Source organism: Dinoponera quadriceps, unplaced genomic scaffold, assembly GCF_001313825.1.
Source record: "Dinoponera quadriceps isolate SergipeBrazil2010 unplaced genomic scaffold, ASM131382v1 scaffold2094, whole genome shotgun sequence".
Taxonomy (NCBI): domain Eukaryota; kingdom Metazoa; phylum Arthropoda; class Insecta; order Hymenoptera; family Formicidae; genus Dinoponera; species Dinoponera quadriceps.
In genome coordinates, this window is record NW_014557105.1 from 29,460 (window position 1) to 52,313 (window position 22,854).

At 44.0% G+C, this 22,854-nt stretch overlaps 1 protein-coding gene across 3 annotated transcripts; it reads right to left on the reverse strand.

Moving 5' to 3' along the window:
* Positions 1–468: 468 nt before the first annotated feature.
* Positions 469–22,732, reverse strand: LOC106748686 (nucleosome-remodeling factor subunit NURF301). Of its 3 annotated transcripts, none has more exons than XM_014627470.1 (24): positions 20,260–22,732; positions 19,214–19,496; positions 18,710–18,918; positions 17,600–17,947; positions 16,105–17,313; positions 15,424–15,614; positions 13,295–14,741; positions 12,906–13,041; positions 11,866–12,158; positions 11,588–11,725; positions 10,965–11,075; positions 9,946–10,148; positions 9,188–9,424; positions 8,831–9,053; positions 8,142–8,465; positions 7,685–7,882; positions 7,037–7,264; positions 6,430–6,763; positions 3,637–3,841; positions 2,987–3,261; positions 2,061–2,228; positions 1,519–1,714; positions 1,314–1,398; positions 469–982 (listed from the first exon to the last, which is right to left on the reverse strand). In XM_014627470.1, exons 1-24 carry the CDS (start codon positions 21,326–21,328, stop codon positions 780–782), a joined length of 8,313 nt encoding a protein of 2,770 aa, XP_014482956.1. In that variant the 5' UTR covers positions 21,329–22,732; the 3' UTR covers positions 469–779. The 3 variants fall into 3 exon arrangements, with proteins under 3 accessions (XP_014482956.1, XP_014482955.1, XP_014482954.1); XM_014627469.1 differs by having other exon boundaries at positions 11,866–12,125; positions 17,567–17,947; XM_014627468.1 differs by having other exon boundaries at positions 17,567–17,947.
* Positions 22,733–22,854: the final 122 nt, after the last annotated feature.

The following is a 22,854-nucleotide window of genomic DNA, read 5'->3' on the forward strand; positions in this document are numbered from 1 at the left end:
TTCCTTTCTTATCACCCGCTTCGCAAGATATTACCTTTCTTTCATTTTACATATTAAAAACAGTTCACTGCGTAACAAATGAAAGGGATTCATACTTCTAAACTGAGAACAATTATTATCAATCTCGAATAACAATTACAAATTTTTGTAATTATTATTCCAAGAAATCTCAATCGTGCCATTGTGTCTCTTCCTTCTGTCCTCCGTTTAGCGACAGGCCAAAGAAGGATCTTTCGCAGACAGAACCAACGGCGACACGGTACCGACGGATTCGTTATTTGCAAATTATTCTAACGAATTCGCCAACCGCGAGTTTCAAGGGTTTACTATATTTTATACGGCACAAAACGAAATTTGCGTTGCGCTGGGGAGAGGGGGCAAAAGGGGGGGGGGGGGCGGGGGGGGGGGGTNGGGGGGGGGGGACGTGGGGTGTGGGTTAGGCGAGAATGTTCACACAACTATAATAAATAGCGGAGACCGGTGCGCACGCGCATTCTTATTTTTAATACACACTTAAGTCTAATCCCAAGAGTCTCAGTTTCTTTTTCCTCCCCCTTTTCTTTTTCTCGATTTGTCTACGTGTACTGGCACAAACCGACGCGTCCGTCTTCCTCTTCTTTTCGTCCGCGTTCTCCGCACCGAAGGGCACTGCACTAAATCAGTATGTATCAATATTCCTCCTCTCTCGTGCACATTTCATTTTCATCACTTCGATTCGAAGTTTTACAGTTTCTTTCATTCTTTTTTTTTTTCACACAATGTCCCATTTGCGTTGCGGCCTACTTTCCCTCGGAGAACTTCTCCCTAAGACTCTTAATTTTATGTACGAAGTAAGTCTCGAGGGATTCAGCACACTTGAAGAACGGCGACTCCTTCGGATTGTAGTAGCGGCAATTGTCGAATATCTTTGTCATATCACCGATGAATTCGCTCAACTTCTTGTATGAACGGTCATTTATCCTCAACTCAATGGTTTGCAAGTCTGCGAAACGACAAAATAATTAATCGCAGCCCTAACGGATTCCCAAAAGCGTGTTACAATATGCGATTGAATAAATATAAATTGAATAAATAAAAATAAATATATCACACAAAAACAAAATTCCGTTCAATTACTACACAGGTTTCTGATATAGGAAAAGCGTTGAGGAAAATAAAACGTGTCTTTACTTCGCGTCTTTTCTTTCGAGCTGAAAAATCGATTAAGATTCAAGACATCGGAGATATAAGATTAATTAAATTGGTACACATAAAATTGATGTCGCACACACATACACACAAAGTGATATCAATCAAAGTGATATGATACTTACCCATTGGTTCCTTTATCACTTTGTAGTAATCGGGTGCTTCATTGGGATCCACAGGTTCCATAAATGGCCATGCACTTTTATGAGCCTGAAACAGACAAATTGTGCACACTAAGTATCACATAACTAAACGTTGGGCTAAACAGGCTTGGAGTCAGATTCTTTAAGTTAAGCATGCGACGTTTCAGTGAAGGAATCGGCAGCATACCTGTATCTGTTTGATTAATTTTTTCAAAAGGTCAAGGTCCTTCGCATTTAGATTCTTCATGTTAGCGAAATTAACAGAGGAATTCCGTTGGCAATTTGGACACACATATTCGTCGATATTGTCTGCCTCTGACTGAAGAATGCCGACGCACCGGCCATGAAACCAGTCTTGACATTTGTCACAGCATATGTAAAATCTGCAAGGAGAAAAACGACATGTTATTTCAATTCGTCAGATCGTTAAATTTAATTAATTACGTAAATCACAATAACTGCACCAATTACGCCTTGTATATTATTAACTATACTGTTTTGCAATAAGTGATACAATCGAGAAGACGATCACGTCTACGCAAAAATAAACAGAAAATGCGGGATAAAATTTGAGAATCCTCATGAAAGAAGAAAAGCATTTTTTATTCCACTGTCTTCATATTTCTTTTTGCATAATTTGGAATATACGTTCTCGAAGCGCTCCTTTTTCTCGGTTGTACCATCCACTGCAGCATGTGCGTTGTATAATTAATGATATAATCAATTTACTGAGATTCGTCGTAGGGCTGTTTACACAGGCAATACAGTTCTTGCGTGTCCCTCGCGTGTCTGCATTCGGTGCACACGAATTCTGACAAAGACTTGCTCATTTCCTCTGTGATGCCCACACAGTCACCGTGGAACCAATTATTACACAGATCACAGCCCACGTAAAATCTTGAGAAACAAAAAAAAAAGGATCTCGATTATAGCATATTACAATACTCATTCTCGAAAACTAAAAATCCTGTCTCCTCGACGCAGCCAACTTGATCGACGATGCCGGGAAAAAATGATTATATATGAATTTATATGTATGTCCATGTCTATATATGTCCACATGTAATCATATATAATTTTATGATTATATATAATCTTTCTTTCCTGGGATGTCAGAAGCGGAGAAACGTATTGCCCGAAATTTTTCGCGAAACACATTGAAATCAAATGACGTCTATGAAATAATATATTAACGTCACAAAATGAGAGAAATAAAATAGGTTAAGAAGAAAAATTACACCAAAAATAAGGTTACTTACATAGCGTTAATTCATGTTAATTCTATAGTTATTTATCGACTGCTGGAATAAAAGTTCTCGGGACATTTTACAAGTGCGCTCGACCCATCACAAGCGTCACATCACGGACATGTATCTATTTATCTCGAGACATTTTTCGCAGGAATTTTGGACGTACGTTTTCTCGCTTCTGACGTCATCGGACAAGACGCTATTTGTGGCGAGGAATCCTAACGAGAATCGTCGATTCTAGTTAACACTGCGATATAAAATCTTCTCGCGATCAGCGAGAACTTCTCAGAGAGAGAGAGAGAGAGAGAGAGAGAGAGAGAGAGAGAGAGAAAGCCGAACCTTTCGTCCTTTCTCAACTTTCCGTCAGTTCAACTGATTCGGCTATAAAATCTCGCTCGGTCTTACTTGGTCTCGTCGTAGGGGGTTCTGCACAAGCAATACAGCTTCTCCTTCTTGATGCGGGTCGCGGCGGCCGAGGAACCTCCGGGCGGCGTCGCGCTGTTACCTTGCGCCTTATGCTTCTTCGGCCTGCTGCTGCCACCGCTACTCCGATTGGACGACGGGCTCACTTGTTGCGCCACTTGAGCGTTCGCCTTGCGTTTCGCGCTACCGACCTTCACCTCATCCTGCTTGTGCCTCTCTGCCTTCGTCCTGGTGGCGAGCTCCGCGGACAGGTCCTTCTGCAACGATTATTAGAGCGATATTATGTCCCGTCCTGAGCGTGGGCATAGCAAACTGCGCGCTAGTCCGCCGTGCTATAAAGATCCCGAGTTCGATGCTTGGCAGAGTTAAGAATGTTCACACGCTCGTGTCTCCTCTCGGCAGCCAAACCACCGACGTTATGCAAAACTGTGCCTTACAAGGACGGAAATTGTGTTATTTTCAAAATTATATAATTGCAGCTGTTATTTTCTTCTTCTCTTTAATTTGTATCAATCAAGTTGCCTCCGATGATAAACAAAAAGGTAACAATTTCACGAATCCATGAGAAGCTGATTATTTTCATACAGTTGTATACATTTTTAACGACGAGCTTCATTCTCAATCGCGTTTACCTGTATGTCGATTTGGAGCTCTTTCTCGAGCAAGGCTCTTTTTTTGAGGATGTCCTTTTTGAGAAGCTCTTTGTGACGGAACAACAAAACCTGCATTCGCGAATGCACCTGCTGTTTTCTTCGCTGCTCTTGGCTGTCCTTCTGTTTCGCAGATCGGTTCTTGGGCGACGTCTCGTTGTCCAATGCCTCTGACAGCTTCGGCACCCTGAAAATAATTTTGACGCAGTTTTAATTACATCACATCACCCTTAATTGATAGTATTTGGATAACGTACACTAGTAAAAGTGAGTAAGTTCTTATAAAAAGGATTTTCACCACATTGTGATGTATTTATCAATGTACAGATGACAGTTATATGATAAATCTTTTTTTATTGTTTTTGAAAAATTTCTCAAAAGCTGACATAGTATGGATAAGATATCAATACTTGACGGATTAGAACATTAAGTTTCTAGTCCGGGTAAGTAAAAAAAAAAGAAAACAAAAGTAAAAAGAGGGAGGAAACTCACCCGTTAAGTTTATTGAAGAAATTATTGATAAACTCATTTTTTTCTATGTTCGCTCTTTGAACTCATTCTTACACATATTGTGTGTCACGCAATCTCGCACTGGCTCTGTTTATTTTTCACTCGCGAAATACGTACTTTTAGATTATATTTCTCTTATATATATATATATATATTTTTTTTTTTCGTAACACGATAATTATATTGCGCGCACGCGTTTCTCTTCTTCTTTATCCGCATCAATGGCAGAATCATAAACATTTCATTCGCAAATAATTGATGGATTTCCATTAAAAAAGCATTAGATCCTTGATGGACCGTTTTTAGACGAACATCTGTCGAGAATGATGGTATAGGAAAGCACCTATTCGTGTAAACATTGGACTTTCTCGATAATTAGCTGAAATATTTTCACCAGATGATTTTTTTTCTTTTTTTCATCACAAAACTCTTTATATTCTCTCAACTTTTAATTATTCGGAAAAGTTACTTCTTCCCGAAATACGATCGGTCGTCCGAAAAATTGTCGAACGTTCGGTGGCCGCATCCCGTTAAACATGGCCATCCAAAATCCACGCGTTCCGTTTTTCTTACATGAACGTCACGTGTGAGCGTCATTTCAACTTGAAAGCATATTCAGTGTTCGTTCAGTGCTTATAAGATTGTCTGTGCGGATTAATAGAAGCGGAACGATAATTTGACGGGCACAATGCTACGAATTCCTTTATTATTTCTCCTGAAATAAATTAATAAAAATTGCACTTCGAGTACCGTCCGATCCGGATCTTGTTATTGTCCTTTAGTAAATTTAGTCCTTTTCTTCGGACTCCCACTCTAGTCGGACAACTTCACCTTTCGTGCCCTTTCGAACCTTTTGTGCACATTCGATAATCAGGTTTCCAACCCGAAAGAGCCAATCTATCTAGAGCTAATCTAAGTATTAATAAGACGGGAATAAACACGAGATAAACTTTATTGCTGGTCTGCTATATTTTCAAGAAAAACTTGATGTACACTTAACCAATATAAAAACACGATGATACGGCGTATCTTTCATGCAAGTTTTCTCATTTTATTATTTCCTTCTTATATGTTTTCCCCGTATATTTTCAAGACAGCTCGATATTAAAGACTTAAACGGAACATAACAGAACGGAAACATAACGATACAGTGTATCTTTCATGCAGGTTTTTGTGATTTTATTACCTTCTTCTTAAACGTTTCCTTCATAAGAATTCTTAATTATCTATTTAATTTTATAATTCAGGATGTTTCTTTTTCTACGCATTTAATTTGTCTACGCGTCCGAGCGGACATCGAATATGCGGTTTAACTGAGGATCCAAGTGATTAGGAGCGAAATTTTGTGGTTTTATTACCTTCTTCTTAAACGTTTCCTTCATGAGAATTCTTAATTACCTATCTAATTTTATAATTCAGGATGTTTCTTTTTCTACGCATTTAATTTGTCTACGCGTCCGAGCGGACATCGAATACGCGGTTTAACTGGAGATCCAAGTGATTAGGAGAGAAATTTTTGCAAGCTTAATTGTTAAGGCGGTATATATAGATTCGAGAGAACTGGTTGGAACATTGATTAATAATCATTATAATTATCGATCTTACTTATGACATACCATTTTATTAAAAAATTCAAACAATTCCAATTTCTTTCATGCATTATTTGACATTTATATCTAACACTTGAGATCGATAATGCTTGATACGTGAAAAACGAATTTTTACACGTTCTCACGAAATATTAAATATTAAAAATATTCTAAATATTAAAAATACTCTAAATATTAAAAATTATGTCAAGATGAAATATCTAAGAATGTATCTAAGAACATATATCAAATACATTAAATATAGAAATTATTTGTACACGTTACATGTCTGCATTAACGTGTGTTGTCATATGTGACATACCAGCAATTCCTATACAAATTTTTATCGAATAAAACGTCCTACAAGAATTTACAAAAGTATAAAAAGTTTCAAGTCCCTAAATATACACGGATAGAAGCGGGGGATATCTACAAATTTACGAAAAAATACCTAGTTATAAAAATTCTATAAATTATCAAATGGGAATAAAAATTGCTAGAAGAGAAGCTGCGCTGCTTTCCACATCTTATAAGCGAGCAGGTAGAAGTGAGAACAGCAAGAAAACGATAATATAAATAAAATAGTGAGAACAAACGGGAGTGGAATGTTAATACATATAATGCGTACGAATGTGTGTATGTGTGTGTGCGTGCGCTACATACGTGTGATTCTTACTTTGGTGTCTCGCGATTTTCTTGCTTCGGCGCCGGTCTTTTCCTGGGTGGTGTCTCCACCCAGTCTTTGTCGTCTTTGTCGTCGCCGGACGATTGCGCGCTCGTAGGCGTCGTCGTCGCCGTCGTCGCCGCCGCTGGAATGTTCGAGGGCGCCGGCCGTTTGCGCGACGGCGGGCGCGGCGTCGTCGCGGCCGGCGAGTTGTGAGTCTGATTACCAGCCACCGAATTCTCCACGCCGCTACCTTTCATCTGCTTCTCCTGATACCGTTGCAGCTGTAACAGCTTCTCCTCTATCTCGGGATTGAGGTTCTCTTGTTTCAACGCGTTTTTAATCGCTGAAATTCAAAGAAAACGTATGAATGAAAGCGTTGCTCCTCGAGGGGGGGAGGATGTTTCTTTTTGCGAGAAAAGTCTCACGATGCAGGGACAAAGAGAAAAATCTTATCGCGTCGAGGACACTCTTAATGAGAATCTTTTCCGCGCACAACGTATCTTAAAAAATACAGGTAGTTCTCTGAAGTAACAATATATATCAATGATTGAGCGTTAAAAATATCCTTTGCGCTGTGTTTTTCATATTTTCACTGTATTATTTCGTTTATACTCACTCTGCTGAATGTAGTCCGGCGTAAGTATGAATTTATTCGTCGACGAGTCGTTTCCGTCCTTTTGCGACGATGGTTGTTGACCATTGGCTATGCTCGCTTTTTGCGTCTCATCCTCAGTCGCGTTCGTTACACGTCCTACTTGTTGCACGACTACTTTAGGTTTGTCTGCCGACTTTGTCGCTACTACCTGGGAAAGTTCTGGAATGGTTTCCGTGGATCCTTGTGATTCTAAACAAGGAAAGAAATATGTGTTTATAAACATTTTACACATATAATTTTGTGTATATATATAATTATATAAAATTGCACGCAAATATCGGTAATTGCTCTATAATTAAATTTATCGCATACGTTCGCGAGGACATTTACATATAATTAACTACTTATTTTATATACGAAAAAGTATGGAGAAATATAATAAAATGACTATATGTTATAAATATATGTAATAAATATATGTATATGTATATACATGTATACTCTGTGTGTGTGTGTGTGTGTGTGTGTGTGTGTGTGTGTGTGTGTGTGTGTGTGTGTGTGTGTGTGTACACATGTATAGGAAGCTCTGTATATCTGAATATAAATGTGTATAAAATAATTTCGTCATTTTTGGAAAATTTAAGATATAAAGAATTAGAGAATAAGTACCAGTGACAGGTGGTGAACAAATTACAGACTGTTGCTGCTGTTGTTTTGGACTTGACGTCGTGGCAACAGTTGCCGTCGACGAAGCTTGGGAAGTCTGAGCTTGTTGCTGTTGTTGATTGTTGGATGACTGAACTGGCTGAACGGCTAAATAAATTTTTGTAGGGCCCAAGACGCCTTGCTTGCCGGTTGTCGCATGTGCTGAAATCCATACAAACATACATAGAGAAACGCCAAAGCATCGAACTACCTTTTAAGCTACACAATGCTTTCGATTGTTATTATTTATATAGTCATTGTATATATATATATATATAGTTATAAATTACATTTTGTTCCAACAATGTGCATTTGTATATTTTGAAGCGCGAAAATAGTTAAAAAGAAACAAATTTTGTACTTGATTTCGCATTTTGTTAAGTATCTCCAACTGATATTTTCATTAAGTTCCATCACTAACCTTTAAGAAGTTGCTGTTTCACTTGCTGCTGAACCATAGCCAACTGTTGCGACGTAAACTCGGCACCCTGTAGACCTTGCAGCACAATTCGCGGACCCTCAGTCATCTGAATTTGCGCTGTCACGCATTTGATCACCGTGCCGGGCGGCTGACCAGCTAGCAAGGATGCCTCTACGCTCCCCTGAGGTGGAGCTGTGTTTGAAGCAGAATTCTGGCTTGTTGTCGTCGTCAATGAAGCGGCGGAAGTCGCGGTGGTCGTCGTCGCGCTCGCGTTCGTGCTTGCGGTTGATTGAGCCGCCGTTGAAGTTTGCGTAGTTTGCAAAACTAAAAATATAGTTCTCCCGTTACCACCATTCGCTATCACCGTTATGTTATCAGTTACATGTTTTGTAAATATATGTAATATATGTAATATATGCAGATATAAGCAGCTATATAAAAGTATACTGTACGAAAATATATACAATTATATATTTATATAATATTTAATTGTATTAACATGTGAAACATATATTTATAAGTGTGTGTACACATACATATCTGATAATGCTTATAGTTCTGAAGTATAACTTTTGCATTAATTCACTGCAAAAATTCTACCGTACTATTTAACGTCACATTAAAGATTAAGAATATCAATTGTTCGAGTATTGAGTACCGAGTTTAACTCAATAATTCAACCAACTGACCTTGCTGTTGTTTAGTGGGTGTAACGGCTCCTTTCACAATGATACCGCTGTTCGCCGAGTTAAGATGAACGATCTGATTTCCCGTGGGTGTGCCGCGTATCACAACCTGATGGCCGCCAATCGTTGTCAACTGGGCCTTACCAGTCGCCAATTGTTGCACCAAGTTCGCATTCGTCACGACTATCTGATTGCCGCTTATCACTTGTCCGCCGGTGGATATCATCTGTAACACATAATTGACAATAGAATATGCAGATATAGGCGCGCGTGTGTATGTGCGTGCATATATATACATATATGTAAAAATCAACATAATTTCCTTTTGCAATTTTTTTTTTAATCAGAAATACTTATTACCTGTGCGGTTTGTCCGGGATTGGCGACCACTATGGCATTCTTCGTTGCTTGGTTAGTCGGCGTGCCAGGTGCCAATGCCACGGCCGCGCCTTTAACGCGCTGAACGGCCTGCACAACTTGCACCTGCTGTGGCGTTTGCGCTTGTTGCGTCGAGTTCGTTGTAGCTTTAACCGGACTGGTCTTGGTCGGGGTGTTTTCTGAAGATACCGTCTTGGGCGTGCTAGCCACGGTCTTTGCCTGAGAAATATTACTCGTATCAGTTATATTGACTCGTATCAACTTGTTTATCTACTTTGTAATATTTCGTTTATATATGTTTACACTCATGAATGATTGCCATTAGGTCTAGCGAGGCGTGTCCAAGGATGTCTCTATCCTGTTCTTCTAATTAGAAGAATATTTACGTAAATACCTTGTCAGATTATTGAAAATCTGAATCCGATCAACTGAGTCAAGAACGAGATCTCGATTTCTAATTTAGAATCCTTGATCTTCAATAATAATCTAATACAGTTTTAAGTGATGATTTTTTTCAGATGGAACAGGATGAGTATCTTTCGGAGTTGCTCCACTAGATCTAATTGGAAACGAATCACTATCTATGGATGTATATGCATTTCTGTTTGTGTTGTTTTAGCATGTAAGTTTGTGTCACATGAGGAAACAGAAACATGAAACTTCAAACCATCATCAATCTCATACAGTCAAGATACGTCGATTTTCATCATTCATTTGTGAAAAGCACTTAAATGTATTACCTGTAAGGTGGTCGTAGGCGTCGTCGAATTCGTCGTGATGCACTGCGTGAGATGAGTGCCACCATGAGGGTTTACGTTCAACACATGCAGCTTTCCATCTGGCATCTGAACCAATTGCTGGCTAGGCAGCAAGCCGCGCACCTGTAACTTGCCGTCCGGCCCCCTCAGAATCTGCACTCTCTGCTGCACTACCGGCGAGTTACCTGGAAGTGTGACATTCTCATTACTTCTCGGGTAAGTAAAGCAAACGGGAAGAAGGTTATGATAGATCCTAAGTCAAAGTTGGCAGCGCTATTTACACAGGTGAGAAAACGTCTGCCGCAATATCACGTTTCTAGCAACCAAACTACTTTTATGGCTTTAATGAAAAACGAGAAGACGATAAAAGAGACTTGTAGGAATGTTATAACAAATTACAAGATCACTGACCATCTAGTTGTCCAGAAATTGATATGTTAAGTACACACAATTTCCGATTACGAAGTTGAAGTATATGACAGTTAACCTGTAAAGATTTGGCGATACGATATTATACGCGCTATATTTGCCTTTGCCTCTTGGTTAGACATTTTTTTTTTTTTTTTTTTTTTANCTGTTAATCGATATAAGAAAATGCAAAAAATATAGAAGGACCCGACGTCACGATTATTTCTCTAATAGCGTGTATTTATCGGTGCGTACGATATATTCACAAACATATGCCTAACACAGGCAGTCCTAGCCAAAAGTTTATGCGTCAAAGCACGAAAAGCGATTATTTCTTCATGATTTTTTAAACATTATGTAAATTTGATTGACATTCTCTCAACTACAATGTGCTTAGTCCGTACATCATAAATCATATTTATAAATATTTGGCACAGATTTGTCGAGCTTCTTCATGTTGTGTTAATCATTACCTCTCTCTAACAGTATTGTCACGGATCAATTACCTTAAATACGATATTTCGCAATATCGACATGTCATTGAAATCTAACAGATGGGAGGCTTTCGGAGAAAACGTTTCGAGTGAACTTACCCGTTGGTGCCACTCTGATCAGAGACTGCAGCTGATTCGACGCCTGACCCTGCGATGTTTTCGGCAAGATGCTGGTGGGGCCAGACACCACTTTGGTCGTTCCATCAGCCGCTGAAATCAAGAAGGAAGATTGTATAAAATCAAAGTGTTTATATTCAAATTGAAAAAAAAAATTCCAGATAAAATGCAAGTATTTTCAAATATATTTCGCAAATATATTTATTGTGCAAAGTCCTTAATAGTTTTCATTCATAAACGTTTCATTCATAAATCATAAAATAAAATTAAGAATCACTTTCATTGAGTAAATGTTAAGGACTCTAAAACTTGCTATACTTTATTAATTAAAATTAATTAAGTCGAAAAACTCTGATTTTTTTAATGATTCTTAGTTAAGAAAATATTATTAAATAAAATTCAATCACAAAATATTTGTCCAAATGAATAATGCGACAATATATGGCTTGTGACAAAAATGTTGAATTCCCCGATTTTCAGTGAAATTCCTTCATTTTTCCAGGCATAGACAAATTCTCCGAGAATCCCCGGTTTCCTAGGTGATGGATAGCTTGAAAATTACGCATCACGTTCGAGGACAAGGGCATGAACGGCACGACACTTACACTTTGTCATGTAAATCCGCCGCGTCCCGAGGATTTTGGTCTGCGTGGGGGTGGTGAGAAGAGAAGTTAACTGCGACTTTGCCCCGCTGTTTGGACTCGCGGGTATCGCGACTTTCGAGACCAACTTAACTGTGCCGTCTGAAACACGCGAAGAGAAAAAGTGAGAATATTAAAACAATTCATCTTACTCGGTGTTTGAGAGATAAAATACAACGTTAACGCTTACATTTCTTCCTCGCTGTTTCTCACTTGTCGCGACAACGATCATTCGAGCTTACCGTGAGAGGAATTCGCCGTAACTTTCACCAGTTGAGCGGACGGCGAGGTTGAATTTGCGGGGCTCTTGAGGGTTTCCAGGGCACGTTTCTGCTGATGAGCCGCCCGCTGCATGCGCAGCTGCTGCTCCATCTTCTCCTTGATCTCCTCCGGCGTCGCTTTCCCGCTCACAAGCTGATCGCCCAGACCGGTCGTGCTCGAGGTGGTCGAAGACGTTCTGCTACCGCTCACGATTACCGGCTGAGGCACTCCCGAACGACTCCTAGTAATAATCTGGGCATTAGCCTTCTCTAACCTGGAGACAGGACACACACCAAAGCGGAGGGTTAGTTCGGCTGGTGAAAGAGAAAGAGATAAAGGAGAAAGAGGGGGGGAGGGGAGGGAAGGGAGGAAAAAAGAGGGAACAAACAAGACGGAGCAAGCAGAAATGTTAAGTCCTTGAAGACAATAGTTTCGCGCGAGGACACCGTCGTCGTTGTCTTCGCGTGAACCTGGGAAGCGTGAGCAGAGACACGTGCCGCACGGAACGGAACGGTACTTTGAATGGAAAACTCGAGGAAGGTAGAAGCGAGACCTATACTTTCGACTTATGTTTTGTTTTTCAATTCGTCCGAATTCGTTATAAAATCTGCAAAATACTGGTATGAGAGATGTTATGTTGCATCGTGAGTTAATATATTACCGTTGCACGTTAAGTTATATTAAACAGGATCGGAGAGAAAATTTTACCACCGAGAAAACCAAAATAATAAGAACAAAAAAAAAAGAAAATAACACGAAATAATTATTACCGAATAGTTCTTTTACTTTTGAGAACTAACGGACAATTTGACACTTCGGCACTCGTTAATCCGAAATCGCGAACCGAACTTCGATGAGAAGGTCGACCGACGGTGTAGAATTCGCGAGTAGAGATGAAGGAGGAGATGTTTGAGAGAGAACGATTTCACACGAAAGTTAGAGACGCAAAAACAGCATGCGGTTTCGAAAATCATGAAACGTTCAAACGCATCGTCAAAAATCCGTCCTACGACGTATATACCTGTCGCCGTACTGCTTGATCTCCCACAGCTCCAGTTTGTCCTCGTCGACCCACTCCACGGTGACTTGCGGCTCGGTGCTCTGCGGCGATTCCGGACGCTTTCGTTTCCTCAGACCGCTTCGTATGGACGTCACTTCTGCGAAGTTTTCATGTGTGATATGAATTTCTTTCATGTAGTAGTATTTCGTATAATTATATTTTTAATTTTATATTTTTATATATATCACAGTAAAGATATATAACGTAAGTATATATATATATATATATTTCTCATATATAAAAATATACTCATATATATCTTCAATTATATCTGGAATTGATTAGATTACCTCGGAATGAAAATGGCATCATCTCGTAATTAATCATATTAATATAATCAGACAAATTACCTCGAACCTGCTTCGGCAGTTCCAGCGGTATTACAACTTTACGGCGCATGTATTGGGTGCGATCCAGGAACTGTCCGACATGGCGATGCTCGAGTATCTCGAGGGTGACGAGCTCCGTGTCGGTGGTGATTTGGCTCTTGCCGTCAGACGAGAGTGGCTTGGCGGCCATGTCGTCCCACCGCAGACACGACCAAAGTATGCGCAATTGGATCGCGGCGGCGGCCAAGGACTTGAGGCCGACCGTGCGGTACAGCCAGCAAGTCTTGAAGAGCGGCCTCGGACAAGGGTACGGCCAGACCGACAGGTTCGCCTTGGCCTGATGGTGGAAGCCTTGCACCGGCATACGGCCGCCCATCCGCGACAGCTTCCTCAGCTCGTGCTGCGGCAACACCAGTATGCTGCGATGCTTGTTCTTCGTGCAGAATGTGGAGCAGAGAGGATACTTGACCGGCGTGCGCTTCTTCTTCCGCTCGGTCATCGCCATCTTCTTCAGGTAGATCCTGCCTTGCGTCGACGTAGCCGTGTAGATCTTCTCGCTGCCGTCCGCGTTCAACTCTTTGCGGTACGCGCACCGTTGCACGGTCCTACCCCGGCGGTTCACTATCACCTTCGTCTTCAAGCCGTTGCTCGTCGTGTCGCTGATCATGTTGGTCTCCGTGGAGGAGACCGTGACGGAATTGCGAGTCGTCGAACGCTCCTGCTGCACCACGCCATTCGCGCTCTTCATCGATGTCGTTGTCGTCGTCGTCGTCGTCGTCGTCGTAACGACCGAGATGTTGCTGGTCGTGGTCGTCGTCGTGGTCATCACGTCGACCATCGTGTCCTCCGCGCTTGGGCTCACCTTGAGCGGACTGACGAGCTTCGTGTGCGGACTAACGGAGCGCTTCAACTTCTTCTCGTACTGAGTCACCAGCGCAGATTCCAGGTCGCGCTTGACCGTGTCTTTCGGCTCCTCGACGGCCTCAGTCTTCACGACGCTCTGCGGCGACGAGGACGACGTGTTGACAGCGAGGGACTGATTGTTGTTCAAAGCGTTCGCCTTGCGCAGTAACACGATTATGTCGCTCTTCAGTCGCGCCTTCTCCATACACAGCGGTGAGTAACAGCTGCATGCGGAGCCCTTCGTCACCGCGACGTTGTTCTTCGCCGACGGCGTCATGTTGCAGTAGCGCGAATAACAGCTCATGTCCTTGCAGACCTTCAACAGCTCCGCGTACCGAGCGCGCAGTTGCTGAATGTGCTTGTTGATCGTCGGCAATATCTCCTTCGTCGACGAGGAGACGACGGTCTTGTTCGCCGACGACTTGTCGCTCAACAGACCCTGCAGGGTGCCTTCTCCGCCGCCGACCGCGTTCTCCGCGTGATTCTCCACGTCGCCACCCTCGGTGTCGCCGTCGGCGCTCGCCTTCTGACTCGACGCTTGACTCGCGAGTTCCTTGGATTTTTCCTGTGTGAAAGGAGATTTTTACGCAACCGGTAAGAAAGGTACTTTAATAGAGATAGTTGGTCCGTAGAATTCCGGATTTTCAGTGGCAATATTAAGGGGCCTATTTATAAGTTTGAAACAGAAGTGAATATTTTCTATAGTTTCGAATGAAGGAGAACTTCGTATATGAAGCATTTAATGGCTCCAATGTATAAATATAAATTATGAAAAATTCTCCTGGTTTCTTCTCTGATTAAAATTTCATTGGTGAAAAGGGGAGGAAAATACCAATTAAAAAAAAAAGTGAAATATCATAATGTCGAAGGAGGGAAAGCCTGTGAGAGTCGAACGTAAGAAATTTTTGGCACGAGCGAAATTTGAGAAATCATAGTTCGAAATTCATTTTCGACGTCACATTGTATATCACAACGTTTGTATACATAAGCGTAACTTAAAATAGGCATAGCAAACTTTAAGCCGTAAGAAATTGAACACAATCACAATCGAACGTGAGGAAAATAACTGATTAGTTAATTTCTTGCAACTTAAGGTTTACTATACCTATTGTAGGTCCGGCCTTGCATAATATTACGTCAAGAGTGAATTATTCACTTTGATTTCTCAAGTTTTATTCACACTGAGAAGATGCTTGAGCAATACGTACGAATGATATCCACATCGTGAAAATACAAAGTGTACTCACAGACTGTAGCAATTTCCTCTCCTCTAAGGTCTTCAAATGCGTTCTACGCGCCAAGAAATCGTCGATCCTCGTCTTCTTGGCAATTTTCGGGTAATACAGCCTTCCCGTGGTGGTTAGCGCCTTGGTGATGTCGAGCTCGTCGAACTCGGTGATCGGAGTGTAAACTTTCTCGATTTTCACACCGGCTAAAACTGAAGGATGAGCGAACGACTAATGAATGAATAGCGAGTATTTAATATGAACACGTAGGTTCGCATCTAAACACGCACGAACTTTCTTTGATAAACCGCCTTATAAGAAAATCGATCGACTCGAAAGTAAAATCAGTTTTTCACTTTATGAACATTACGTTGTCACTATATTATTACATTCTATCTTCTCTGAATCTTTTGTTTCATCTTTAAAGAAGCCAAGTTATCGAATACACACACACACGATTCCTTGCAATCGACTTTTTCGTGAAAAAGTTCAAGAGAAAAGCGAGAAGAGTGAAATTCCTTCCCTTAAAAGTGAGAAAAAGTAAAATATTTCTAAATAAACGAAGAAGAGTGAGAAAAGTGAGTGTGACCCCCATACTTGAAATTGAAAACAACAGAAACTTGCTTCTCGCTCATTCAGCGCACACTCAGCCTTAGAAGAGAAGCTTTAGAGGAGCATATCAGAAAATCGAGAGGTACATACGCGGCAGATTCGTCTTCGTCTCTTGCTTGATCGACTGGGGTTCCGTTTTCACCGACGGCACCGAGGAGGAGGAGGAGGAGGCAGCTGGAGAAGAACTCGCTGCATCGTCGTCGGTCACAGTAGGCTCCTTTTTCATACCGTCGACCTTGAACTCTTGCTTGATCGCGTTACCCGCGTCGCCGTTCTCCTTTTTCTCGTCCTTGATTTCCTGCTTCACGACGCTGTTCTCCGTGTTGGAAGGGCAATAATCCCGCATGAGGAACTCGTAGGTGGACGGATCGAGCGCGAGCATCTTGACGCCGGTCTGATCGCGTATCTGCACCATGATCTTCTGCGGGCCGGCGCGCAGGCCGTGCTTCGACATCTCGGAGTAGCGGTAACGACGACTGGCCGACACCCAGAGCCAGCCGCCTTGACCGTGCACCCGGTACTCTTCGCCCTTCTGCTTCCACACCTGATGCTTGAGGCCGAGGGTGTATTTGACGAAGTTGAACAACCGGTTGCGCTCCTCCTCGTCCTCTTTCTCCTTCTTCTCCTTCTTGTCCTGTCGCTTCTTCTCCTCACGCTCGGTGGCGGTCACGCGTTGCAGCTTCACGTGGCCAAGTTGGTCGTGCCAGACGCTGGCGAACACTACGGACTTGATACACGCCTGCAGCACGATGAGAGCGCGCGCGAAGTCGCGGGGATTCACGCAGGCGCCGACTGCCGAAGTCCACGGTTTCCGCAGCAGCGGCCAGTTCGAGTGCATGAACGGCGCCTGGATGTTGCTTTCGAGCTGCAGTATTGTCTGACGCAGGGTGCTGACCAACAAGGCGCGTGTGCCGGTCAAACTTCCCACCCACTTGAATTCGGACGCTTGCGTGAGGGAGAACTTGTGCGACAGGTGACGCTTCTTGTCGCGCTCCTCGTTCCGCTGCATCTTGTTCAGGGCGATCGGATTCGTGCTGTACTGGTTCACGTAGGTCTTGAAGTTGTTGTCCATGCCCAGCTTGAACAGATGTGTGCCGGAGGCGATCTGGTGGGCCTTCTGCCGGGTCAGCCGCGTGCTACCGTCGGCCTCGGCGGTGTTGTCCTTCGCGCTCTTGTCCAGCTTCTCAAGCTCCTCCTTCGACAACGGCGCCGTGCTGCGTCGTTTCAGGTCGTCCATGTTGAAGGTGCGCGGCTGTAGCGAACCAGTCTTCGATCTCGTCACGATCGTGTGTTTCTTACCTAAGGAATAGAGAACGGCATTTGGTCGTGGGAGAGAAATACAACTGATCGTCAGGACGAAGTTGAATGGAATAAAGACATTTCGTGTAAGAGAGAGAGAGAGAGAGAGAGAGAGGGAGAGAGAGAGAGAGAGACCGTTTAAGTTTCTTCGCTGTGTGCGATGCAATTACACGGTAACTGCGAACAGACATCTCGTTCCGAATTATCGCAGGCTTTTATTACGGTCTGATTATACATATATCTCATGACTCACCGTCCTTGCCGATCTTTGTGATGCCTTCCTCACCTTCCAACATCTCTTCGTCGACATCTTCGGACGACGATGTGGAAGTGCTGGTCTTCGCGGCCTTGTCCGTGCTCGGCGTCATGATCACCGAGGCCGACGTGTCCGCATCAACCTCGACAGTTTCACTGACCACATCAGGTACTTGCACAGTCGACTCATCGGCCGTTGCCGGCGTCTTCGAGTCTTTCTGTTGCTCCGTCACAGCTGCCAGGCGACCTTCGAGGGAATCTGTATCCTCGTGCATCCTGCGTATCATCTCCTCGGCTTCCTGCCTCTGTTTCTCTTTCTTCTCTTCCTCCTCTTTCTCCTGCTTCTCATGTCGTTCCTTCTGTATTTTCTGGATGTTGCCTGAAAGAGTGTGAAGTTTTTTTTAGAACATACTTGGTTTTGAAACAAGTCGACAGTGGCAAGTAACAGTCGGTGCGTTAAGAACGTGTTGCCTCGAAATAATAAATAAATTCTGGAAGAAATTAAAAATGAATCTATATGTTGAAATATTATCCAACTCACACTACTTTATATGATTAAAAGAAGATCGATCGATTGAAGAGCTGAAATATTTGTAACTAAAGTTGACATTTTTTTTTCATGTGTTCCTTGAGATTAGCACGCTATTTTTAATTTCTACTTTTAATATCTTTCAAACTAAAAATAAGATTTCAATGAAGAATTATTATAGTGTTAAAAAGTAACATGCGGATATTATAAAAACAAATTTCAAGATTATTAACAATTTTGTTTTGAAAATATAGCAGTATAAAATTCACGACTTATAGTAATACTTGAAATCTATGCATATATTTAATCACTTATATATCTCTTTCTATCATTTGTGTATTTCTATTAGACAACTGATGAATAAATATAGCATTAATAAGAAATGTAAAAAAAAAACAAATATCTTCGTAATACTGTGTAGATATGTTTACCTCAACTTCGTTTCAAATTAACATTTATTATTTAAGTAATGAAATAAATGTGTAGGAATATAATTTTGATATATATTAAAAATTTATTAGTGGCCTCTTTGATGCACCACTAATGGACAGATAAACCACCAATCGAAAGAAACACGAGAGATAACGACTGATCGAGGAAAATCGCTCTTACCATTTTCTACTTCCAGATACGACTTTTTGTTTCCCTTAAACTGATTCGTGATGGATTCCGTGAGGTCCATTTGGCGGACAATTTCGTCCTTGTAGTCCGATAACTCGCGACAAAGCGCGACTTCCATTTCGTTCTGATCCAACACGAGCATCAGTTCCTCCAGTTGCAACGACGTGCTGTAATACCACACTTCGCCATCTTCGCTCTCGCTGGAAAAGTAAAATCACAATAAATAAATAAAATGCTTCGTGAAACGTATAAATCGCGGCGAAATAAAACGTAATAATCAACAAATTCGTTTTCGTGGCAAAGATACTCTCTCTTCGTTGGCTTGCCAAACCATCGGGGAGGAGACACGAGTGTGTACGGAAATATTTTGGTTTTACCGGGAAACGAACCCGGGACCTCTTCTTAGAGACCAGTGCGCTGTCTACTATGCCACACTCGTGCTCCCCTAAAATATATATAGGATCCCGGAAAAAAGAACATCAAAATGTGTCTTACACGAAGACTCTCCTCGCGAGAAACCAATACTTTCTGCCGTGTCTGTCGAATCCTAAGTGCTCCTGCCTACACAACGATCCGTTCTTCTCGACGTCGGGGATACAATCCACGACACCTGTCACTTTGTGCGCCTTGCACGTGCTGCATTGCCAATCCTCGGTGGGCACATCCACTAGCGGTGGTTCGACGCATTCCAAGTGAAACACCGCCGGACAGGTCTCGCAGCACAACAGATCACCCAAACGGTGACACACTCGACAATGGTCGTCGTAGTGCATACTCCCTGCAATACAATATGGTGCTTTTCACTTTGCTCTCTTGTAATACATACCCTTAGTTGTCGGTGTATGTATCTAAATATGTATCGTGTATCTACAAAATTTGGCGCAATTCCGTGAAGTTAATCCAAATCGCATTCCCAGAAATGAAACTAATTCAAACCACTTGACCGTAGTTACGCAAGAAGAATACAATCCAGATTGAGTACGTCCCGAGAAAAATGAAGATAAAAGTTTGATACATGATTCAAAAGTAGCACTGAGATTCTTCACATAATCGTTCAAGAAGTCAAGCATGATCCATTTTCCTCTCTTTAAGAGTATTCATTGACAAGCTTAATTCAATAATTAACCAATTAAAAATAGGTAAGGTAAAAAAAGATTACTAGTGAAAAATTGGACAACTAATAGAGAATAAAAATTGTTTTTTAGTCACCTATAAGGCTCAGATCTTTTTGTTTTATCGAGAAAGATGTACAGACTGCCTAAGTAGTCAAATTTCAACAATTTTGTAGGTTGAATCCTTCCTATGTAACTATGGCCATTTCATGATCACAATCTCAGTGCTAATATCCAAATCAAACATCAGCACGGACACAAAGCGCTCTCTCTCCGTGTTGATGCAACTACACTTAGGGATAACATGATCTAACTGTGTTTGTTACAACCATCATGCTATCGCAACTTGTTAGGCACTATTTACTATCAACTATTACAGCATTTCTCAATATCATGTTCATCACAACACTTACTAACGTATCAGCATACCTTCATGCAACAGATCCTCCCTCACCGGATTGGTGATTAAAAACTGATCTGTCAAGAACTGCAGAACCTTAATTCTGTCTTCAATGGCAGTAAACGGATACTCAGTGGTGGTGAGTATTTGCAGAATACTCTGATCGTAGCTCTTGTCGCTTTCCACGTAAGAGCGCAACACCTCCGGCCAAGTCATGGAGTCGACGAAGTACAAGCTGACGTTCACCGAGTCTTTCTGATCCAACGGCCCGAAATGGGTCTGCTGCGAGTCCTCTTCTCTCAGTAGCGCCTTGATCAGCATGATGTGAATCTCAGCCAACAGGTTGGTCTGGTCCTCACACATGAGGGCTGCGCAAAAGTCCTCGAAGCGAAAGGAAGATAGTCGCACGAGGGTGCGGTAGTGGCGGAACACTTCGTAGACGGACAACGACGGCATCACTAGCTCCTTGGGCACCAGCAGGTCGTCGGAGGACTTGGGCAGGATCAACGATGGCAGATCCCGGTTCTGCAGCCACAACGGCTCCGGACTAGGTGGTCTTTGCTGGATGAGCAGAGCCTTGCGCGGTGTGCCGCTGGTGGTGCTGTAACTGGACAGGGAGAAATCGCTGTCGCTCGACGGATCCGGTTCCTCCATACTCTCAGAGGAATCGACGTCGCTCTGCAGCTCCTCCTCGGGCTCGCTCTTCTCGCTCGACTCGTCACCGAAGTCGGAGCCGTAATGATACTCCGAGTCACCGTAGTCCACATTGGGGTTGTAGCCACGCCGCTGGTAAGCACCGCCACCACCACCACCAGACCCGCTGTGACCGCCCTTGCGGGAATGCCGGTCGCGTTGGCTGCGCGACTTCCGCGTCCGTGTGCTGCGCTTGTTGCTGTTCTCCTCACTCTCCACCGATGGCGAGGTCGGCCGCGACGCCGTGGGCGTGCTCGGCTGCGAACCCGGTGTCTCAGCACCGCTTACTGTCCGGTTCTGCAGGTATTTGGGCTTCTTCATGAGGTGATACTGAAACTTCTTCGGCCGCTCCATCACCACAGACTTGGGCGGCCGCCCCCGTCTCTTCGAGCCTCTCCCCGTCATTGTTGTCGTCCGTTGCGGCCGACGTGGTCGTCCCCGTGGTCGTGCTCGCCGCCAACCTCCTTTCTCGAGCACCCACGGTCCTCGTGGGGCCTCCGTGTGTCACTCGCCCTCCCCCTCTCTCTATCTATCTATCTCTCTCACTCTCTCTCTCTCGCTCACTCGCTCGCTCTCTACTCCGAGGAGAGCCTACCTGCCGATCTCGCACGCTTCTCCTCCTCTCCTCTCTTCGCCTATTTCCTCGTCCGTTCTACTTTACCCTACTCTCTTCTCCTCTCCCGTCCTCTCCGCGCCTCTCCTCGCCGCCGCCTCCTCACTGTTCAGCACGTGGCGCGCGTGCTCGCGCGCTTGTAAACAAACACGAGTGACATCGCCGCGGCAACGAAATGGATCCCGTGTCCGCACTCCGATCTTTGCGCCATTTCTCGGCCCACGGTAGCCCCACGGTCACGTGACCAAACACAATCGGCCGCGACGCGGACCGGGATTCCGCGCGCGCGCGCGTCCGTGCGTGTGGTGGTGCGTGTGTGTGTGTGTGTGTGTATGTATGCGCGTGCTTAGCACGGGCGCACCTCCGCCCGGCGACCGTTACCGCTGGTCTCGTCGCGGAAGCTCACCTTCGTACGTGAATCTCTCGGGCGCAGCGTGCGCGAAAAAAACCGCCCGTCGAATTCGACGGCAAGTGAGTGACGACGCGGCGGAAGCGTCTCTGGCCGCACGATGGCGACGTAGTCGTCGTCGTCGGTCGTTGGTTGAGGCCGGTGAGAGCGGCGCTGCGATTGGTTCATCGGCGCGCCGCCATGTCGGCCGTTCGCCAGCCAGCTACGTGACGGAGGATGAGCGATGAGCCGGCCGTTCGCGAACTTCTCGGCCTGGACGCCGCCGACAATCGTCCACGGCGAGCTAAGGGACGTGCGCCACGGCGCTGAACACGTTTCGTGGCTCGTACGCGCTTGTAAACAGCCGATCGCCCGTCTCCACCGTGGAGGCACACGAGCTCCAATCGCCTTCACCGTAACTGAGCGCACGACCGCCGTCGCCTCTGTCAGATTGACGCGACGACAGATGGCGCGGCCGGGCGAACAAAAAACGCAATTCTAACCACACTTTCACGAGACGAAGAACGTTCCGGAATGCGCCGGGGATGCGATCCGCGGGATAGTCGAGGACGCGCGCGGAGCCTTGACGCTGAATGACACGATCACTTCCTCGCCGGCGTTGCAGCATACGACCGGCATACTCACTCACTCGTTCTTTCTCTCTTTCTCTTTCTCTCTCACTCGTTTCTCGCTCGCTCGGCTGTCTCGTGCGTACTCGTAGCGCGCTACGATACGTGCGTGCGTGCGTGTGCGGCCGTATCCGCGAAGCACGATTCTCTCTCTTTCTCTCTCTCTAGCCACCCCGGTCGTTACCAGCGAATCACAAGCCAGGCGCTGCTGGACGCTTCGTCTCCGAGTGCGCACGTCGCCGCGCCAGAGGCCGCCACCGCGGCGCTGGCCACTCGCGCGCCGCCATATTGCGCCGCATAG